The sequence below is a fragment of the Lagenorhynchus albirostris genome, chromosome 19 (assembly GCF_949774975.1).
Source record: "Lagenorhynchus albirostris chromosome 19, mLagAlb1.1, whole genome shotgun sequence".
In the NCBI taxonomy this organism is placed as follows: domain Eukaryota; kingdom Metazoa; phylum Chordata; class Mammalia; order Artiodactyla; family Delphinidae; genus Lagenorhynchus; species Lagenorhynchus albirostris.
This window is the reverse complement of record NC_083113.1, coordinates 59,353,619-59,372,081: the sequence shown is the minus strand read 5'-3', so window position 1 is coordinate 59,372,081 and position 18,463 is coordinate 59,353,619. Positions and strand designations below refer to the sequence as shown.

Below are 18,463 nucleotides of genomic sequence, written 5' to 3'. Positions count from 1 at the left end.
GTCTAAGTACAGCAGGCCGGGGCCTGGGGCAATGGGGGTGCAGCTGGCATCTCAGCAGGTGGTTAGGGAGGCCTCAGAGAAGAGGTGCCACCTGAGCAAAGACCTCAAGGAGGGGAGGGAGGGAGGGAGCCAGGTGACGGCGGGGGGCAGCGTCGGCAAAGCCAGGGAGCCCCAGCACTTGGCCCTCGGAGGGAGCCCCGAGTGCCAGGGCCCATTCAAATAGGCAGGAAGGGACTTGCCTGGTGGCGCAGTGGTTAAGAATCCGCCTGCCAATGCAGGGGACACGGGTTCAAGCCCTGGTCCGGGAAGATCCCACACGCCACGGAGCAGCTAAGCCCGTGCGCCACGTCTACTGAGCCTGCGCTCTAGAGCCCGCGAGCCACAACTACTGAACCTGCGAGCCACAACTGCTGAAGCCCGCGCGCCTAGAGCCCGTGCTCCGCAACAAGAGAAGCCACCGCAATGAGAAGCCCGCGCGTCACAACGAAGAGTAGCCCCCACGCAGCAACTAGAGAAAAGCCCGTGCACAGTAACGAAGACCCAATGCAGCCAAAAATAAATAAATAAGTTTATAAAAAAAAAAAAGAAAGGAAAACCGAGGCCCAGAGGGCTGGTGACGAGCCTGATGTCTCTGCCCCTGGTGGTCGCCCTCCTGCCTGGGCCCAGAGGGCTGGTGACGAGCCTGGTGTCTCTGGCCCTGGTGGTCGCCCTCCTGCCTGGGCCGCAGCAACGGTCCTGGGTCTCTCGGCAGCTGAGACCGAGGCGCGGTGTGTTCAGGCCCAGCTAAGCCCTGGGCCCCGGGAGGGCCATCGGCATCCTCTCTCTGCCTGGGGCTCCGGGGAGGAGGCCGGTGGCCTTGAGTTGCAGCCCACAAGGCCACGCCAGCCGGTCAGCAAGGTAGACATTACCCTGTGGGAAGGGGCTGTGGCCTTGAGCTCCCAGGCGGGCGGAAAGGAGCAATGCCCCGAAGGCTCGGCACGGCCATAGCATTGGGACCTCGGGCCACTGCCCACCCACCAGGCAGGCAGAGACACGGGGTCTGGGGAGACACAGCCTCAGGCTCAATCCTAGAGCCCACCCGCGGCACGATCGCAGGTGACGTGGACGGGACCCACGGCCTCCAACTCCTGTCCCCGCACAGGAGGTGCTAGGATGGACCCCGGTGACGAGGATCCAGCCCTTCCCTGGAGGCCCTTTGCGCCTCTGAGGCCTTCTCTGTGGGACCCTGCACATGCGGATTCTTCCACCTGTGTGAGTGTGGCCGTCTACACGCTCTCCCTGGGAGACCGGATTCTCTGAGCCTAGGGAAGCCCACTTTAATGACATTCTCCAGCAGGGTCCCGGCGAATGTGCCCTCTGGCCACACGGGCAAGCCTCCCCCTTTATGGGGCCTGGGGATGGAGCCTGGCCTGCCCGCTCCACCACCAGCCGTCTCCCTCCTGCTGCCCTGTCCACCGAGTTCTGGCAGACCCCCACCCGCTCCCCCCGCCCGTCCCCTCCACCTGGCCCTCCTTACCTGGTCCCAGGCACCATCTTCTCTCCTGCCCCGTCTCCAGGCTGGGGGCCGAGGGGTGGTCGGGGTCAGGCTTTGGGGCCTGGGAGGGTGCAGTTGTACGATACAGCGCTCATGTGACCTTGCTACTGACCCTCTGTCTCCCCGGCCCCCTGCCCTGTGCAGGGCAGCCCCGGGGGGCCTGCAGTCTCAGGGTGAGGGGCACTCTGGCCTCCCAGGTGGGGAAGCCAGGCCCAGGGGTCTCTGCCCGAGGCCAGCGAGGGCAGTGGGGTCTGGGCTCCGCTTTCTCAGGGGATCAGGGAGCCATGGCCCCTGCACAGGCCTGTACCCACCTGGCCCCTCTCCCACCCTGTCCGGCCCCCTCCCTCGGCTCACGTGGGGCCCTTCGGGATGCCCACCCCGGACACCTCGAGGGTTGGGTCCCACGGATGTGCCCCACAGTCACTCACGTGGTTGTGTGTGGGTGTGTGTGTGCGAAGCCGTGGAGGACTGCACCCCCGTGTGAAGTGTGTGTCTCCGGGCCCGTCGGTGGGGACGGGGGTGCCCAGTGTACCTGTGATGTGTGAATGTGGGGCTTGGAGGCCGGTGCCCACTGAGGCCCGGCAGCCGAGCTGCCCCTTCCCCGCTGAGCCGGCGAATGCTGCCACCTGCTGGCCAGGTTGGCGCTGTCCACGCCACGGGGCTTGTGGCTGCAGGGTGGGCTCAGGGTCCAGCAGGGTGGGTTTTGCTCACGTCCAGCCCTGAGAAGACTAGAGCTGCGGGGGTCCCCGACGTGGTGAGCCTCAGCACCCGAGGGCGCGGAGCGCCCGGCTCGCCCCAGCCCCGGATTCACAGTCTGGGGCAGGGCCTGGACGCCCTCTCATGTTTCTGGGGATGCAGACGCCAGCCCCAGGCCGCCCGAGGCGTGGTGAGCCGATGGCGGGGGGCACTCAGTGCCGTGGACCCAGCCGGCCCACGGGCATCCACCACCAAGTCCCCAGATAGCCTCTCCCCGACGCAGCTCCAGCTCCACCCACAGAAAGCGCAACTCCCAGCCTTCACCACTTGGTAAGCCGCTGGCTAGTTCCCGGCCCACGGTAGGGGTGGAAATGGAGGCAGCCCACCTGGGCGGGGGACTTGGTGGGAGCGGCTGAGACCGAGAGAGAGGACAGGGCAGGGCGTCCCTGGCGGAGGGAATGGCAGGGCCGGGGCCTGGCAGGACAAGGGGGAGTGCGTAGGGCGTGGGGGGTGGGGGGGCGTGGGCTCGGCAGTCTCGGGTCACGTGCAGGATCCCTCCCTGTGGAAGGGCTTGGCGAGGCCCCCCCACCCCCGGCCCGACATGTGTTGTTTGAGGCCTGCTCTGAGAGACCCCCGTGTCCAGGCAGCTGTCAGGGGCAGGATGGGATCAGGGCTGGTGCCCGACTCTGGACGGGCCCTGCCTGCCATCCGGGTGCTTGTCCCGGACACGGGGGTCTTCAGGACACGTGGGCCCCAGGGGTCTGAGCCTGCGGTGGGAGTGTGATCCCTCCTGCTGCCTTTGCTGCCCTCTGGGTCCCCTAACCCAGCTGTGCTAGTGCCTTCCTGAGAGGGTCCCGCCCAGCACTAAGGCACTGTCTGCACCGTGTCGACAAGTCTGGGGGCTGGTGGGACCACCCTATGGCTGGGGCAGCTCTGCAGGGCCAGGTGGCCCTGGGACAGGATGGACGAAGCGGCGGCTCGGGGGGGCAGGCAGGGTGGGGCTGGCGGGAGGACAGAGGCCACAGAGGAGGTGCCCCGTGAAAACAGTGGACATATATTTGACAGCATGGATGCGCTAAGATGTTACAACCTCAGAGCCCCCGGGTTTATTCATCAGCACTACAGAGGCACTCTGAGTGGCACACGTACCTTCTACAAAGGCAGTATGGGCCTGATTTGGTTTCTTTCGAAATATCAAAATTAAAACTTTTGACATACACATTGCACCCAAGGCTAAAATGAAGAAACAGAACAAAACAAACCGCAAACCTCAGAGACACCTAAGAACAGGAGGAAGCCTCTCCCTGTCTCCTGCCCCCGCGGAGACACGATTCTGTAGAAAGGACACGCGAGCCAGCCCTGGGTCGTGAGCTGCCCGTGGGCTGGAGCCTCCCACCGACGGCCGGGAGCCAGCGAAGGGCTTCTCAGGCCACTGGTGCCTCGGGCCGACCGGGTGGCACGTTGCGCCTCCTGGCCCGACCCCACCCCCCAGGTAAAACAAATCAAGGAAGCCTGTATTCACATTACAACATGAAAATAGCACCAGGATCTTCAGAGTAAAATTGCTGATACTTGCAGCAGAGAGGTCCACGTAGAAGGAAGGCTCTAGAGAGGGCAACTGCGGAGGCCGGGCTGGGGGTAGCGCGGGTGGGGAGGGAGGACCAGGGGTCAAGGTGCACTGGAGACCGGCGCTTCCGTCAGTGGCACGGACAGTGGCCGGCACGACCCTGTGGTCAGAGAAGGCCTGTTGTGCTTGGGGGTGGTGGTGGTGCGGGGGGCGCTGGGCAGCTCACGGATGGCTCTTCTGCCCCCATCTGATTTCTAGGGTCGCTTTGGAATTCCAGCAACAGCAGCAACGACACTAAGACGGAGGCTGCCGCCACACGACCGGCGGCTGCCTCAACTTACTTCCTGCTAGACGACACAGGTGGGGCGCCCTGTGCAAACCTTTAGAGTGAGGGGTTCCCTGGCGTACCGGGCCTTGGCTGTGGGCCACACGGGGCTGGGGTGAGTGGCTTTCTCTTTAACGTCCTGGCACTGAGAAAACAGCTGCATGGTCTCAAAGAGGCTGCAGCTGGCCCGCCCCTCGCCCTCACCTTCCAGGTAGAAAGGGATTGCTGTCCACCCCAGGCCCTGTTCAAGGCATCAGAGTCGCAGGTCTAACACCAAAGTCTGAGTACCTGCACGCTACGGCAGGTGGGTTAAGATGTGGCCACCAGGTAAACTCTCGGAGGGCTGGAGCTCCTCAGCATAGACCGGGTCCCCCGTTTGCCAGTCCGTCCCCAGCCCCACTCCCGGCACGCGCTGGCTCCTATAAATTACTCGGAAGCATCCTTTTTTAATGGGATCTTGAAGCTGGTTAGTCTCTGCCCAAAAAGCTGGCTGAGGAGGTGGCTCTGGGACTCGGCTGTCCGGCAGGCCCGGGAGTTGGGGGGTTCAGCACCGAGGACAGCCCCGCCCCTCCTGGGGGGCCTATGCAGGGGTCTGGCCTGGGGGAGGGCCTTGCCCAGCGCCTCCTTGCCGCGCCTGCTGCTCCCTTGGGCGTGGCCGGGCTCCCCCTTCCGCGGCTCTGAGGGCTGGGGCGGTGTCGTCCCGTTCTGGCTACAGGCCTTGGGCTTGGCAGGGAGCACGCGGCTGGGAGTCGCCTGCTTTCGCGGGGCCCGGGGGGGTTTGTCAGGGACCGCGGGGCCTCTCCCTAGGCTCCCCACGGCTTCACTCCTGGTTGGCCCCGGCGCCCGGCCCTTCCTCTTCTTCTCACTGCTGTCCCCGTCCTCCCTGGGGCCCAGGCTCCCTCGCGGCCCCTGGTCACTGGCTTCCCTTGGTCCCTTGGGGTAGCCCTTGGCTGGGGCTCGAGGGGGGGCCTTGTCTGGGGCGGGGCCCTGGCCCCGGCCGTTGGGCTTGGCTGGGGTGGTGGCTGTCTCACTCTGGAGCTGCCCGCTGGCCGGCTGGGGCTGGCTGCCGCCCGCTGCCTTGGTGCCCTGCCGGGGGCCTCCAGCGCCCTGGGAGCCGGAGCCCGGCTTGACTTTGAGGGTGGTGGGCTTTGGCCTGTCCTCAGTGCCATGGGGGAGCTCTGTGGGCACTGGGCTGGGCACCGCCTTCTTCAGTTGTACTGGGAACTTGGGTGCTTTGCTGGCGGTGGATGAGGCTGACCTGTCTTTGGACGAGCTCTGGCAGCCCCCGGGCTTGTTGGCGCTGCCTCTGAGGGAGGGGCCTCCTGCACCCCCGGCAGGCGCCACGTGACACGTGGACACCTGCTTCTCCTTCCAGAGCAGAGAGGGGGCTTCTGGGTGATGGTCAGGGGCACATTTGCCAGGGGCGCTTGGGGTCCTGTGTTTCCCTGAGAGCGGGCCAGCTGCCCTCTTTTCCTCTGCGTCTTGGCCTCCGGCCCCCGGCTGGGGCAGAGAGCCCCCCAAGGGGAGAGCCTGCTGGAGGAAGCGCCCAGGGCTGCCTGGGGAAGCCTCGTCCTCGGAGCTCTCCAGGGCCTGGTCCGGCTCGTGGCCATCTGTGCCATCAGCCGAGGCCGCCGGGAAAGGAGACAGAGACGGGGGCAGGAGCTCCTGGAGGGCAGAGGGCAGATCGCCGCCGCCGACCGGGTGGCCCACCGGGTCTGTGGGCCTCTCTGGGGTCCCGGGCTGCCCTGCTGTGGTGCTGGGAGCTGCCTCCGGGCGGGGCTGGGGCAGGGCTGGGAGGGACCGCTCGCTCAGGGTGGGGCCGCTGTCCCGGGACAGAGGCCCGTCCACGCCGGACCCGGGGGGGCTGCTGGACGTGGCCACCCTGCGCCGCTTGCTGGGAAGCGAGCCCTCTCGGGCCAAGGCCTTGTGCCCGGGGGCGCCGGGCCTCCGCACGCCGCGGAAGGTGAAGGGCTGCTGCCCCCTCCTCCGGTGTTTGTCCATGTGCCGGTCGAACTGTTCCTTTTTGGCAAAGGTGTAGTTGCAGGAGCTGCAGACGAAGGACCTCTTGCTGATGTGCGTGACGTTGGCGCAAAGCTCGCAGGCGTACAGCGGGGTGTGCTGCAGCTCCAGCTCCCCGCTCAGCCCGTGCTCGCCGCCCAGGTGCACGCGCAGCTCCTGGTGCTCGGGGTACACCCGCGGGCACTGGGGGCACAGGTAGACGCGCTGCGGGCTGTGCACCGCCAGGTGGCGCTGCAGCTTGAACGGCTTGGGGAACCGCTTCCCGCAGTGGTGGCAGTCGCGGGCGGGGTCCTTGCAGTCCTGGTGCACCGGGACGGCTGGGGGCGGGGACTCGCTGTGCGAACGGCCGTCGGGGGACGAGCCGCCGGGCGGTGCGGGGTTCACGCAGGCTGACGGGCTGCCCTGGGCCGAGGCGCTGTCCGGGTCTGAGCCGTTGGCGCGGGCCTTGGGTCTTCGTCTCTCCCCCGGGAATTCCTTCCCAGCTCCCACATCCGCCCCTGCCGCCTCCGCGGGGCCCCCGCCTGCCTTGCCGCCGATGGAGCGCTTGCCCCGGTGGGGTTTGGAGACCTGTCCCACGATGCCGCTCAGGAAGCGCGTGGCCACGCCGTCCCCCTCCCAACATCCGGGCAGGTCCCCCAGGGACCTCCGCGCCTGCCCCTTGCGGGCGAAGCGCACGGCGTGCTCTCGCAGGTGCTCGTTGTACATCCAGACGCCGGCGACCTCCCGCCGGCACATGCCGCAGGCCCACAGCCCGGCCTTGCTCTGCACGTGCTTCTCCTGTAGGTGCTCCCTCAGCAGCTCGCGGGAGCCGAACCTGCGCTCCACGCACATGTAACAGGTGGGGGGCGGCGAGGGGCTGTGGGCCAACTTGTGGAGGTCCAGCTCTCCCAGGCCGTGGAAGCGCTGAAAGCACACCCGGCACTTGTAGGACGCCCTCCTGGCCTTGGTGGGCCGGCCTCCGCCTGGGGCCCTTCTTGCCCCGGCCGCCCCCTCTGTCCTGCTTAGTGGGCCCTGGGAACTGGCCGTGGCCTTGAAGTCCAAGAAGCTGGTGCCGGGGAGACCCGCGGGGTCTTCGCAGGGTCCTAGGAAGCACAGGTCCTGCACCTGCAGATCCGCGACGCTCCCGGGGACGCCACACTCGTGGTGCTCTCGCTCTAGGTTGGGGGGCTCGGGGCTCGCGCCTCCCGGAGAAGAGGTGGCCCCGTCGGCGGGGGCCTGCAGCTCCAGGCCTCGCCAAGCTGCCGGGACCATGTGCAGCTCAGGGATGCTTTCTGACGGGTGGTCCTCGGCGCAGCAGGGGTCCGCCTCCGCGTGGGGCTCCAGGGCCCACAGGCTGGGGCCCATGGCCCAGGGGTCAATGCCAGGCACCTTGCTGCTGAGGAAGCCCTCCAGGAGGAAGGACTCCGGCAGACCCGCAGCCTCGTCACCCCACGGGTCCTCGTGGGACAGGCAGAGCGAGCCAGAGTCACTGAGGTCTGTGGGCAGGCGGAAGGAGGACAGAGTGCCACTGCCGCCTGCCCGGTTGCTGGGCGCGGGCTGGGGAGGTGGCTTCGACTTTTTACAGCGCTTCCCATAGACACGGGGGTTCTTCTTCCGAACCAAGCGGTCTCCCAGGGGGAAGAGCTGGGAAAAGGAGGCCTCATCATCAAACAAGCTCAGGGGGTCTCCGAGATTCGGGCTGGGGGCTTCAGGGGCAGTGCTCTCCGGCCCCCGGACCCCCTCTCCTGGACTGTGCAGGGGGTCCCGCAGGCAACTGCTGACGGTGCCGGCTGCTTCAGCACCACGAGTCTCGGGAGGGCCCTGGGGGTCCCAGGGGGCCTCGTGCCCCTCCCGGACACCTTGCCCTGCTCTGCTCTCGGCCACTCTGCTGTCCCCTGCAGGTTTATCCCCAGCTGCCCTCGACGGCTCTCTGCAGATGCCAGACACCCTGGTCTCTCGGGGTCCCCCGCACCCTCTTGCCGAGGCTGCTTTCCGCCCCGCTGGCCCTTCTGGCCCAGGAGGTGCTCCCTCCACCATCCCTGGACAGGCCACCCGATCCCCGGGAGGCTTCCGTGCAGGCGTCTCCTCCAGGTCCGTGGCGACGAGGGGCGGCTGCGGGGACTCGGTCTCCTGCTCTGCCTCTGGTGAGAGGCGGCGGCTCGGGAGAGCTGGGCGGCTGGCAATGGCAGCCGATGGAGTCCAGCCTCTTCTCCCTGAAGTCACATCTGCGGGGCCCTGGAGACCGCTCTCCTCCCGGAACCTTCTCGCTCTTGGCTTTCTCGCCCTCTTGCTGGCTTTCCCCTCTGACTCGCTGGGGAAGTCTGCGGGCGGCCTGCCCCGCCTCTGGCCCCCGCCTCTCTTTGTCTGTTTGGAACGGGACTCATCCCTCTCCAGCTGGTCCTGTCTCCTGGGCTCTGCAGGCCTCACGTCCACCCCTTGCTTGACCGTGTCTGGGGGATGTGGTTCCCAGCGAGGGGGACAGCCCGGTGCTCCCAGAAGGCTGAGCCCCCGCCTAAGCCCCCTGGACATCCCGGGACCCAGGGCACCCTCAGGGGCCACAGAGCCGCGAGCAGGGCTTAGCCTCCCGGCCTGGCGGGGGTCTCCCGCCAGGCGCCTCGGTCGCTCCTTCCCCGGCGCCCCGCGGCTCTTCTTTCCCGGTGGGTGGCACGTCCGGGGAGCAGGTGGGGCCGCCGGGCTCGGCTGGGAGGCAGTAGCCCTGTGCAGCCCGTGCTTCCTGGCTCTGTGGCGGCTCAGGCCCGGCCCAGAGCGGAAGGAGGCCGAGCAGACCTCACAGGTCACGGGCTGCCCGCTGGGGGCTCTGCCCCTCCAGTGGCCGTTCTCAGTGAACACTGGCTTCTTTTTAAAGCCACGAGGCTTCTGTCTGGGGTCCTGGGGACTGAGGGGATCCCCCTGGGGTCTCTGGTGGAGGGTGTCCCCGAGGCTTTGGGGGGAGCGTGGCCTGGAGTCGCTGGCTGTGCCGCTCGGAGTTGTGGTTCTGCCTGGGTGGGGCTCTGTGGAAGGGCAGGTGACCCTCAGAGCCCTGGTGCCGGCTTCGGAGGAGTCTGTAACGGCAGGGCGCCCAGCCCCGGGCATCTCTAGGCCCTTCTGTTCCTGGAGGCTGGCCTCTGCCTCACCTTCCTGGCAGGCGTGGGGATCTGGCCCCACGGCCCCCTGTGTGGAAGGGTCAGTGGGCACAGCGGTGACACCGTGGCTTTCCCTGTTGCCTGGGGGTTCTGAGGAGGGGCCCTCGGGCACCCCATCGGGGTGGGTGCTGGACAGGGCTCCCCTGGGGTCTGGCCACTCGGCCCTGGGGCCTCTGACTGCCCCCAGGCCACCAGTGGTAGGGATGCCGGACAGGGCAGCGGCCGTGATGGTCACTCTCGGGGAGGTGGCCCTCGCTGGTGGGGGAGGGGTGGCACAGGCAGGAGCTTCCCTGGGTCTCTCCTTTCTGGAACCCTCTAGGGTCCTTGCCACACGACCTCCAGGGCAGTCCCCTCCACGGGCGGGAGTGAAGGCACCGACGAAGCTGGGCTCCTCAGGAGGGTCTTCCCGGGGGCCACAGTCCCCCCGGAGAGGGTGGCGAGCTGGGCCTTCCGTGGGGCCGCAGGGATCAGGGGTGGCTGCAGAGGTGGGCGAGGGGGTGTGGCTGGCCGGGTCCCTGGTGGGGGGCACTGGGCTCCCGCCAGTGAACAGCAGATGCTTCTGAAGGCCTGGGCCAGCTACTGCCTCTGGAGTCTGGTCCTCGGGCCCATCTCCTGTGTTGGCTGCTGCCAAGGCTGGGACTAAAGACTCCGCCTCAGAGTAGGCGGGGCCTGGGGTGGCCCGTGCCCCATCCCGAAGGCCCACGGCCGCCCCGCTTCGCTGGAGCTGCCCGGCTGGCTGGGCCGGCCGCCCCGGCCTCCTCCGGTCATCTGGCTGCGGTTGGCTGGCTCCAGCTTGGCCCTCGGGCTTCTCGGCCTGGCCGTGTGAGCCTGGATGTCCACCTCCCTCTGGCCCCAGCTGGCGTCCGGCCACAGCAGGGACGCCCCCCGGGAAGCCTTGGGCGGGGCTGCAGGCCATCTTCCCACCTTCCACACTCTCCTCTCCCGGATCTGAGGGGTCGCTGTGCTGAGGGCTCCGGGTGTCATCAGGCGGGGGCCCCTGTGAGCCCCGGGTGTCATCTTCTCTCTCGGCCGCTCTGGCCACCAGGAGCTGGAGTTGATGAAGGGGGCTCGAGGCTGGATCCTGGGGCCTCCTGCCAGGGCTGGGGTCGGGCACAGAGGCACGACTTGGGGAGGCCCCCGCTGGTACAAACCCCTCATTACCCTCAGGGCCAGGGCCCCCTGCTACAGGGGACAGGAGCCTTGCTCCTCCTGGCCCACCTGTGCTGCTCACAGAGTGTCCCTTGGGGGCACTGTTGTGACTGGCCCCAGAATGTGGGGTGGCACCCAGGGGCAGAAGCTCGGCCCCCCGAAATGCCAAACCAGGTGCAAGAGGAGCAACAGGGCCGCCGAACGCTTCCAGCTCTGAGGGGTCTCGGCAGGGCCCAGGTGCCCTGTGGGAGCCCGGGGAACGCCCCCCTCTCCGTGGGCAGAGAAAGAGCAGGGGGAGGTCTTGGCTGTGCTGTGTTCTGGTGGCCCTGTTACCCCTGGGAAGTGAAGGCTCAGGGCTTGGGCTGCACTTCGCTAAACTCCCCATGTCCCATGGGGGCTCTGGTAAACAGACTTCCGGGTGGGCCCCGGGGAGCCCCGTCTTGGAGACCCTGGCTTTCTGCACTGGCCGGAAACTGAGGCTGGCCCCAGTGGGCCTGAAAGGACCCCCAGGAACCACGTCCTTGTGGGCGCTGGGGGCCAGGGCTGCTTCTCCAGGGTGGAACGAGGGCCACTCCTCCTGGGGGCCCCCTGGAGTGCCCCCCGTGGTGGCCACAGTTGTTTCTGCCCCCTCCGGGTGTGGACTCAGTTCCCCAGGACTGGTGACGCTGGCTCCGCACGGCTCTCCCGGGCCGTCCTGTGCGCCTTTGCTTTGCAGCTGACTCTCCAGTTCGGTGACCAGCCTTTTGATCTCGAGCTCCTCCTCTGACAGGTCACCACTACAAGTGGTGCTACATTTGATAACCTTGCCGGGCGAAGTGGGGAGGCTGGTGGCCACAGTCCCTTCACTGGGACACCTCTGACTGAATGCCTTTTCCCCTGAGAGGCTGGGAGAAGGGCGCAGATGGCCAGGCGGCACGGGGGACACTTCCTCCAGCAGGGACCAGCCCATCTTGGGCAGAAACGAGGGGAACGGCGGGTCTAGCTGAGGTTTCCTCGGGGGAGGGGCAGCACACGCACGTGGCACCTGGGTGTCCCCGTTCCCAGAGAGGCTGACGTAGACTGGCGGCTCGAAGCCGTGCCCAGGCAGCCCCGAGAAGAGGGCCGCGCGCTCCAAGGCCGGCGGCGGTTCAGCTTTGCCTGGGCCCGTGACGACTGTGTAGGGTGGGTTCCTGGGCGGCCTGGGCTCTTGGGAACTGGCGTCCTCGCCACCCTGGCAGAGGCCTGCCCTGATGGCCGGTGGGCTGTCTGGGGCTGAGGACTGAGAGCCCAGGTCTTTGTGGAAACAGCCAGCCAGGTCTTTGGGTCTGAGGAACAATCCGCTGGGAGGGCTGCTGTAGGGCTGAGGCCCCTTTTTGGCGGCTGGAAGCCCCACGGAATCTCCAAGACCAGGGGTCTTCAAAACGAGGGTCCTGGGCTTGGGGTGGGCCGTGTCGGCTGCGTTAGCGACGGGCACCAGTGACTCTCCTGGCGGGGAGGCAGGGGGCTCCGAGCACCGGGGGGCACCCAGCGGGGGCGAGCTCGCGCGGGGCGGCACTGCGCCCTCCTTGTGGAGCTGTGGTCGCTCTGGGGTTGGGGGGCAGGGGTCTCCTCCCCCACGGGTGGCTGGAGAGGAGCTCAGAGCCTCTCTGTGAAGCTCTGTGGCCTCAGGGGGACGGTCTTCAGCGATTTCAGGGCTCGCGGTGTCTCGGGGGAAGTCCAGAGAGGGGTGGCTCTCCTCTGGGGTCTCGGCGCCCATGAGACCCTGCAGGAGGCGCTGGGGGCCTCTCTCCTCAGGGCCCACTCCAGCCTCTGAGCCGTGCGACGGGCCCTGGGCCTCGGGACTCTTGATGGGACCCGGCCACGGCCTGCCCGGCTCCTCTGGGCCCGGGGAGCCCCCAGGCCTCACGGCCTCCTGCCTCACGGCCTTCCTGGGCTTCTGCTGCTGCCCGTCCTCTCTGGGACCCGGGGCCACGTCCACTTCCTTCCTCTTCTCGCCCCGGCGCCACTGCCGGCCGCTGGGGCGGGGCCGGCCTCTGGGGCGTGAGCCTCGCAGCCGCGGGCCAACCTCCTCCTCAGACTCAGAGGCGCCGTCGCAGTCGGGGGGCCCGCCGTCCACGGTGCCCGGGGCTGGGCCGTGCTTGCCCGCCCGGTTCTTCTGCTGCACGATCTTGTGGATGAGCTCCTTGCTCCAGGTGCCGCCCCGCGGCCGCCTCCGCCTGCAATCCTGGCCGGGGGACAGTCGGAGGCGCCTGGAGCTCCGGGTCTCCACCAGGAGGGCCCGTCCCCCCGGGTCCGCGTGGCTCTTGGGGGCCTGGGTTCTGAGGTCCCGCGGGCGTGACAGGGCCGGCTCAGCCCGGCCTTTCCTCCTCGGCCTCAGGCGGCTGGCCCTGGAGCCCCTGCCCGGCCTCTTGGCGGTGCTGACCGTGTCCAGCTCTTTCCGGAACAACTTAAACCGCTTTCCTCTTCTCTGATGGCCGGCCAGGCCGGCCCCGTCTGCCTCTGAGGGCACTGGGCCCAGGGAGCGGGTTTTGGGCCTGGGGCCGGCCGGGGAGCCCGTGTCGCCGGGCCGGGTCGGCGGGGGCTCCAGTGGGGCAGCCACCGCCGGGAGCGGGAGCTGGGCTTTGTTCTCTGGCGTTGCCCCCAGCCTGGTCTTGGGGGGCTGCCCGGTGGCGGGGCCCCGGGGGCCGGAAGGTTCCTCGTCAGTAAAGACGTCGATGAAGCTGCTGTCGATCTCAGGGTTGTCTGACTGGTACTCCAGGCCGTTGAGCGCCTCCGTGATGAGGCTGTCCAGCTTGGCGGCGTCGTCCAGGTCCAGGTCCCCCGCAGGCAGTGGGAAGGGGGCGGCGGCCGGGCTGGGCAGGAAGCTCATCCTCAGGGGGTCATCTCTGCCATCGGGCCGGACGTCCCCACCCAGCAGGAAGGGCGCTGTCCTGGTGTGGCTGAGTGGGCTCGGGGTCCCGCTGGCCGGTGCTTTGGGGGCAGCCAGTGCAGAGGGGGTGACGGGGGGTGTGGGGAACCCGGGGGGCTGCTGGTGGCCATCCTTGGCCCTGGCCGGCAGCAGGCTGCAGAACTGCCGGTGCCCCAGGAAGGCGGCTAGGCTGCTGTAGTTCCGGTCACACTGCCGACAGGTGAGCAGCACGTCCAGCTGGTCCAGGCTGGCGCTGCTGAGGGGGAAGTGGTGGGCAGAGTAGGGGGGCGGCTCCTGGGGGAAGCCCTCCAGGCCCACGCTGCCCACCTCGAGCCCCGAGCTAGGGAACGGGGGCTCCTCCAGCCCCTCTGTGGGGAAAGGGAAGGCCTTGACTGGCTCCGGCTGGTAGTGGATGGGGAGGGCGTGCGAGGGCTCGGGGGACGGGAAGGGGCTGCCGGTGTCCTGGGGGTGCGTGGGTGGGTGGAAGAAGGCGGACGGCCCGAGCGGCGCGGGGAGCTGGCCCTCATCCGAGCTGGGGTTGGCTGGGCTGCTGGACAGAGGGGACAGCGACGAACAGGTGCTGCTGGCCGTGTGGGTGGCCGGCGAGGGCAGGGGGGACTCGCTGGGGGAGGCTCCCACCACCCTGGGCGGGGGCGGGCCGGGGGGGCCCCGGGGGGAGGCCTGGGGCTGGGCCGCCCCGAAGAAGGGCAGCTGGGCTCCAGGGTCCTTCATCCCGTTGTAGGCGAACAGCCCAGGGGAGCCACTGCTGTGCTGGCCCGGGCTGTTTCTCAGGACCGCCAGTTTCTCGCCCGGCCCGGGCGTCTTCCCTGCGGCAGCAGCCAGGGCTCCCTGGCTACCCCCCTGCCACTCGGGGACTTCCGGGGGGAAAGGCAGCTGGTTCAGCATCTCCATCTGGTGGGGGCTGGGGCCGGCGGCCGGGAGCACCTGGGGCCAGGGCAGCGGGGGGCTCTGGGGGAGGCTGAGCTGCTGGCCTGGGCCAGGCTGGGCTTCGAAGAATGCGCTCCTGGTAGTGGCCAGGGGGCCCAGGGGAGGCGTGGGGTAAGGGGCTGGGGCGGGGTCCCAGAGCGGGGGCAGTCTGGCGGCGGGGGGCCCGGAGGCAGTCAGCTCCGTGTCCCGAGGCCCTGGGCTGGCGCCCACCCCGCCGGCTCCGGGGCTTCCATACGCCTGCCCGGGAAACTGCCTCTGGGCCAGCGAGTTTGGGGGCCCCCTGGGGCTCCCCAGCCCATCGTGGGCCGAAGGCGGTCTCTCAGGGAGCACTTTGGTCATGCTCTCGTGCAAACTGTCCCGGAAGGTGGCCGTGCTCTCCGAGAAGGGGCTGGGGGCCGGGCGAGCAGCGCCAGGGGGAGGGAGCGCACCACCAAGGTCGCTGGGGGCGTTGAGGCCGCCTGGCCGGCCGGGATAGCAGGGCGGGGCTGGGGGGCCCGAGCGGGCGGGCAGGGGGTAGGCTGGGCCCGTGCCCACCGGCTCCTCGGGCCACGCTCCCCGAGGCTGGTGGAAGGCGAACACCAGCGTCCTCTCGGCGAACTCGGGCCCGGCCGCGTCCTCGGGGAAGGCTTTCGGGCCGGCTCCGTGCAGCTCTGGGAAGGGGTACTGGAAGGCAACCACCCCGGGGCTGCCGCCTTCGGGAAAGGGCTCCGGCTCAGCGGGCGGCACCCCGAAACTAGCACCTGGGAAGCTGTTCTCAGCCGTGGGAGGCCAGGCATCGGCCCTGCTGGCCTGGAATTCCACGTAGGAGGCCGGCCGGCAGGGGCTGGCGCCGCTGCTCTGGGGGGCCCTGAGGGGCGGGGGCCCAGGGGTGGCGCTCGGTGAGGTATAGTTGGTGGAGGTAAAGCTGGAGGGGGTCTCCTGGAAGCACTTTTGGAAGCTGAGCTCTTCCGGGCCAGGCGAGGCCTCAGCCCTGGGGGGGCCGGGCCTGAGACGGGCTCTGGTTCCTTGGCCCCGGGGGGCCTCGGCCTCTGGGGGCCGGGGGGCCTCTTGCTGCGGGCCCTCAGGGGTCTTCTCGTCCAGGGCGGGTTTGGGCCTGGAGCTGGCGATGCTCAGACCGTAGAGCTGCTGGGGGCCGCTGTCCAGCCTGCTCGCCCGCCGTGTGCGAGCCTGCACCAGGTTCCTCCCTGCTGGGGCCTGGGGGCTGCTTCCCTTCCCAGGGGCGCTGCTCAGGGACTGGGCTCTGGGGAGTGGGGCCTTGGGCCCCGCCTTCCCAGCCTGCCGCACCTGGGCCTCAGGGCTGTCCATGGCTTGGGCCCCGCTGCCCGTGGTCTTGGCGGTCCTGTTGGCTGGGGCACTGACCTCGCTGGGAGGTTGCAGGGGGCCCCCCCCCGTGCCACTGGCCGCTGGGCAGGGCTGCAGGTCTCCGGTCATGGTTGGGGGTGGCGCTCCGAGGGGCTGCTCCCCAGGCATGGCCCCTCCGTCCTGGGTGCTAGGAGGATGCTGTGGTCTGAGGCGGGCCGCAGAAAGCGGGCTGGGCGGACATCCCCGCCCCTCGAGGGGCCCTGGAGGGGCCTGCTCTCATGGTCCTGAGTGGAGCCTGCAAGGAAAGGACAGAGTGGGTCGGGGACCGTGGGGCTTCGTGGCTCCCACGGTGGCGTGGCAGGCTGGGAGCAGAAGCGGCGAGCACGTAACCTGTACTTTTAGGGGAGGGGGCTTGGCTCCGTCGGCACCTTGAGAGATGAGAGGGGAAAAGAGTTGCTGCCAGACTGAGAAAGGGCTTAGTGGGGGGGCGGATTGGGGTTGGAGAGGAAAAGGAAGGAAAAAGAGAGAAAATACTGTTGGGGCCTGAGACCTGAGAAGACCCCTGGCCACCCCCAAGCAAGCCATGCGAGGCACCAGCCGGGCCCTGAGCAGCAAAGCCCCAAGTGGCACGTGGCTCCCAGACCTGCAGTGGCCCCGTGGTGGGTGACGGGCACCCGACGGCCAGGGCGGAGAGCCCAGGAAGGACGGAGGGGGCGTCTGGCGGAGGCTCCCACCTGGTCCTTCACCTGCCCCATCCCCTGACCCTGGGATCACACAGGACGGCCTCCAGGCCCTCGCCCTGCGGACCCCCCGTCTCCGGAAGGTTCCGGCTCCTTTCTTGGGCCCCTGAGCTGAGCTCCTGTTTGGGGGCACACGTACCTGGCCTGTGCCCGTGACCCTAGCCCGGAGCACAGCCCCACAGGCCTCTGGAGAAAGGCCCCACCCAGGACACTGAGCTTTAGGAGCACTGGGTGAGGGGAGCCTCCGGGGGCATGGCCCTCACCCCTTCCTTCTGTCTCCATGACCCCACTCCCATCCCCCTAGCGGCTCTGGGGGTCTCGTCCACAGAGCAACCCCGCGGCCGGCTGTCAGCAACGCTGATTTTCTTGGCTCTCCCCAGACAGTCGTGGGAGCTCAGCCCCATGTGAAGGCCACCTGCTCTGAGGTCGGGGCAGAGGCTTCCTGACCCAGGTTGGGCGTGGTTCCAGTGCCGGCCAGCAGTGGGCGCCACATCGCCCCACCGCCGCCCCCATCCTCTGCCAGGCCAGCCCCGCCATTGGACCCTCCCCATCCCATCAGCCTGGGGGCACCCTCCCTCCTAGGTAGGGACCTCCCCGCTCCTCTGGGCTCCACTGCCTGGGGCAAGTCCTCAGCTTCCCTTTCCACATGTGGACTGAGAGCCCTTGGGGCAGGGCTCGTGGGTGAAGTTTGCTGAATGAATAAATGATGGCAGTAGCAGTAGCTTGAGCTCCTTCTGGGCCCTCACTGGGGGCCAGGACACTGAGTGCTTCCCAACCACTCCTCTGGTCCTCAAAGTGGCTCGAGAGGTCAGAAGCGCTACTGTCATCGCTGATTTTCGGTGAGATTATGGAGCACAGGGAGGGGCGTAACTCGCCCAAGACCTCAGGGCTAGTGAAGGACACCAGGGGTTCCTGCGGGGCCTCCTCCCAGCCCCACATGTGGTCCGGACACCTGTTCAGAGCCGGGCTGTGCCTGATGTAGGGGCAGCAGCAGTCAGGGCCCCCAGGACGGCCCCCTCACGAGAGAGCCGTGGGGGCCAAGGGGAGGGTGGGCCCCCCGTGACGCCGCTGGGGCAAGTCCCTCAGTCGCCGTGTGCCTGGAAAATGGGTATCCCAGTGGAGCCCCCGATGGGGCTGCTGCAGAGATGACCCTCTGCCAACTCTGGGTCAGGCCCTTGTGGGACGTGTGCTGTTTGCGGGGGGGTTGCCGACTCGCTCTGTTGCCGCCTGAGCCTGGGCCCTGAGGGCGAGTCTGCATCTGCTCCTCTGCCCGCGCCCCTGGCCTGGAGTCTGGCGCACAGTAGGCGCGCAGGGCTGGGGAAAGTGGGTTTGCACGCCCTCGGGGTAGCGATGGTAACAGCCTCCCTCGCAGGGCCGTCCTGAGGCTCAGCAGTGCACAGAGCCTGGCTGGCCGCTGGCATGCAGGGGCTCCCCCGGATGCCAGCGCCTCCCGGGCCTCCGTGTCCCCGTCTGTGCACGGGCTGCCGAGCTGCTTCTCCCCCGCACTGCTTGAAGCCACGTGAGAGTCGGGGTCTGTCGGGGTCACCTGGGCCGTCCCGCCTGAGTTTTTAAGGAGGAGCGGAAGCCCTGAGCCCAGGCGCCCCTCCCCAGCTCTCGGGCACCTGCGGCCTCGGGCCCGCACACTCGTCACTCTGAACGCCAAAAGCCCGGGCTCTGCCCAGAGGGCTCCCCGTTGGGCTCAAGGTGGGGAGACTGCATCATGACCCACAAGTGTGCTGCGCCCTGCGGAAGGACCGTCCGTGTGTCCCGCTGCAAGCAGCACAGGCCACGTGGCTCCTTCTGGCCGCTAAGCTGTGAGCAGCAGTGGTTCATGCTTCTTTCAGGCAGAGACATTCGGAGCCAGGACTCGGGAATCGCCTTGCTGCCTTTCAAGGGCCGAGGTCACGGGCTGCGGTGGGCTAGCTGCCTGCCTGCCAGGAGCGCCGCCCATCTCCTGGCTCCCCTTCTCCATCGGCGGAAGGGGATGGTCGGACCCGGTTGTCTGAAGGGCCCTTTCAGTTCCAGCAGCTGTGAGTTAGCTGCTCCTGGTGGAAAGGCCCCATATGGGGGCCGACCCCTTGTTCTCAAGTTCAGGTTCACATGGCGCTTCTGGACATCTGCCCCATGCCCAGCGTCCAGGGGAGCAGACACAGCACAGCCGTGGACACCTGACC

General features: G+C 68.4%; 1 protein-coding gene across 1 annotated transcript; it reads right to left on the bottom strand.

Moving 5' to 3' along the window:
* Window positions 1-4,544: 4,544 nt before the first annotated feature.
* On the bottom strand, window positions 4,545-15,731 carry ZNF469 (zinc finger protein 469). The gene has a single exon (XM_060130857.1). It carries the CDS (start codon window positions 15,715-15,717, stop codon window positions 4,549-4,551), a length of 11,169 nt encoding a protein of 3,722 aa, XP_059986840.1. The 5' UTR covers window positions 15,718-15,731; the 3' UTR covers window positions 4,545-4,548.
* Window positions 15,732-18,463: the final 2,732 nt, after the last annotated feature.

What these genes read in the sequence shown, in the direction of transcription:
- ZNF469 (XM_060130857.1), bottom strand. Translation starts at nt 15,717, where the DNA reads ATGCCTGGGGAGCAGCCCCTCGGAGCGCCACCCCCAACCATGACCGGA.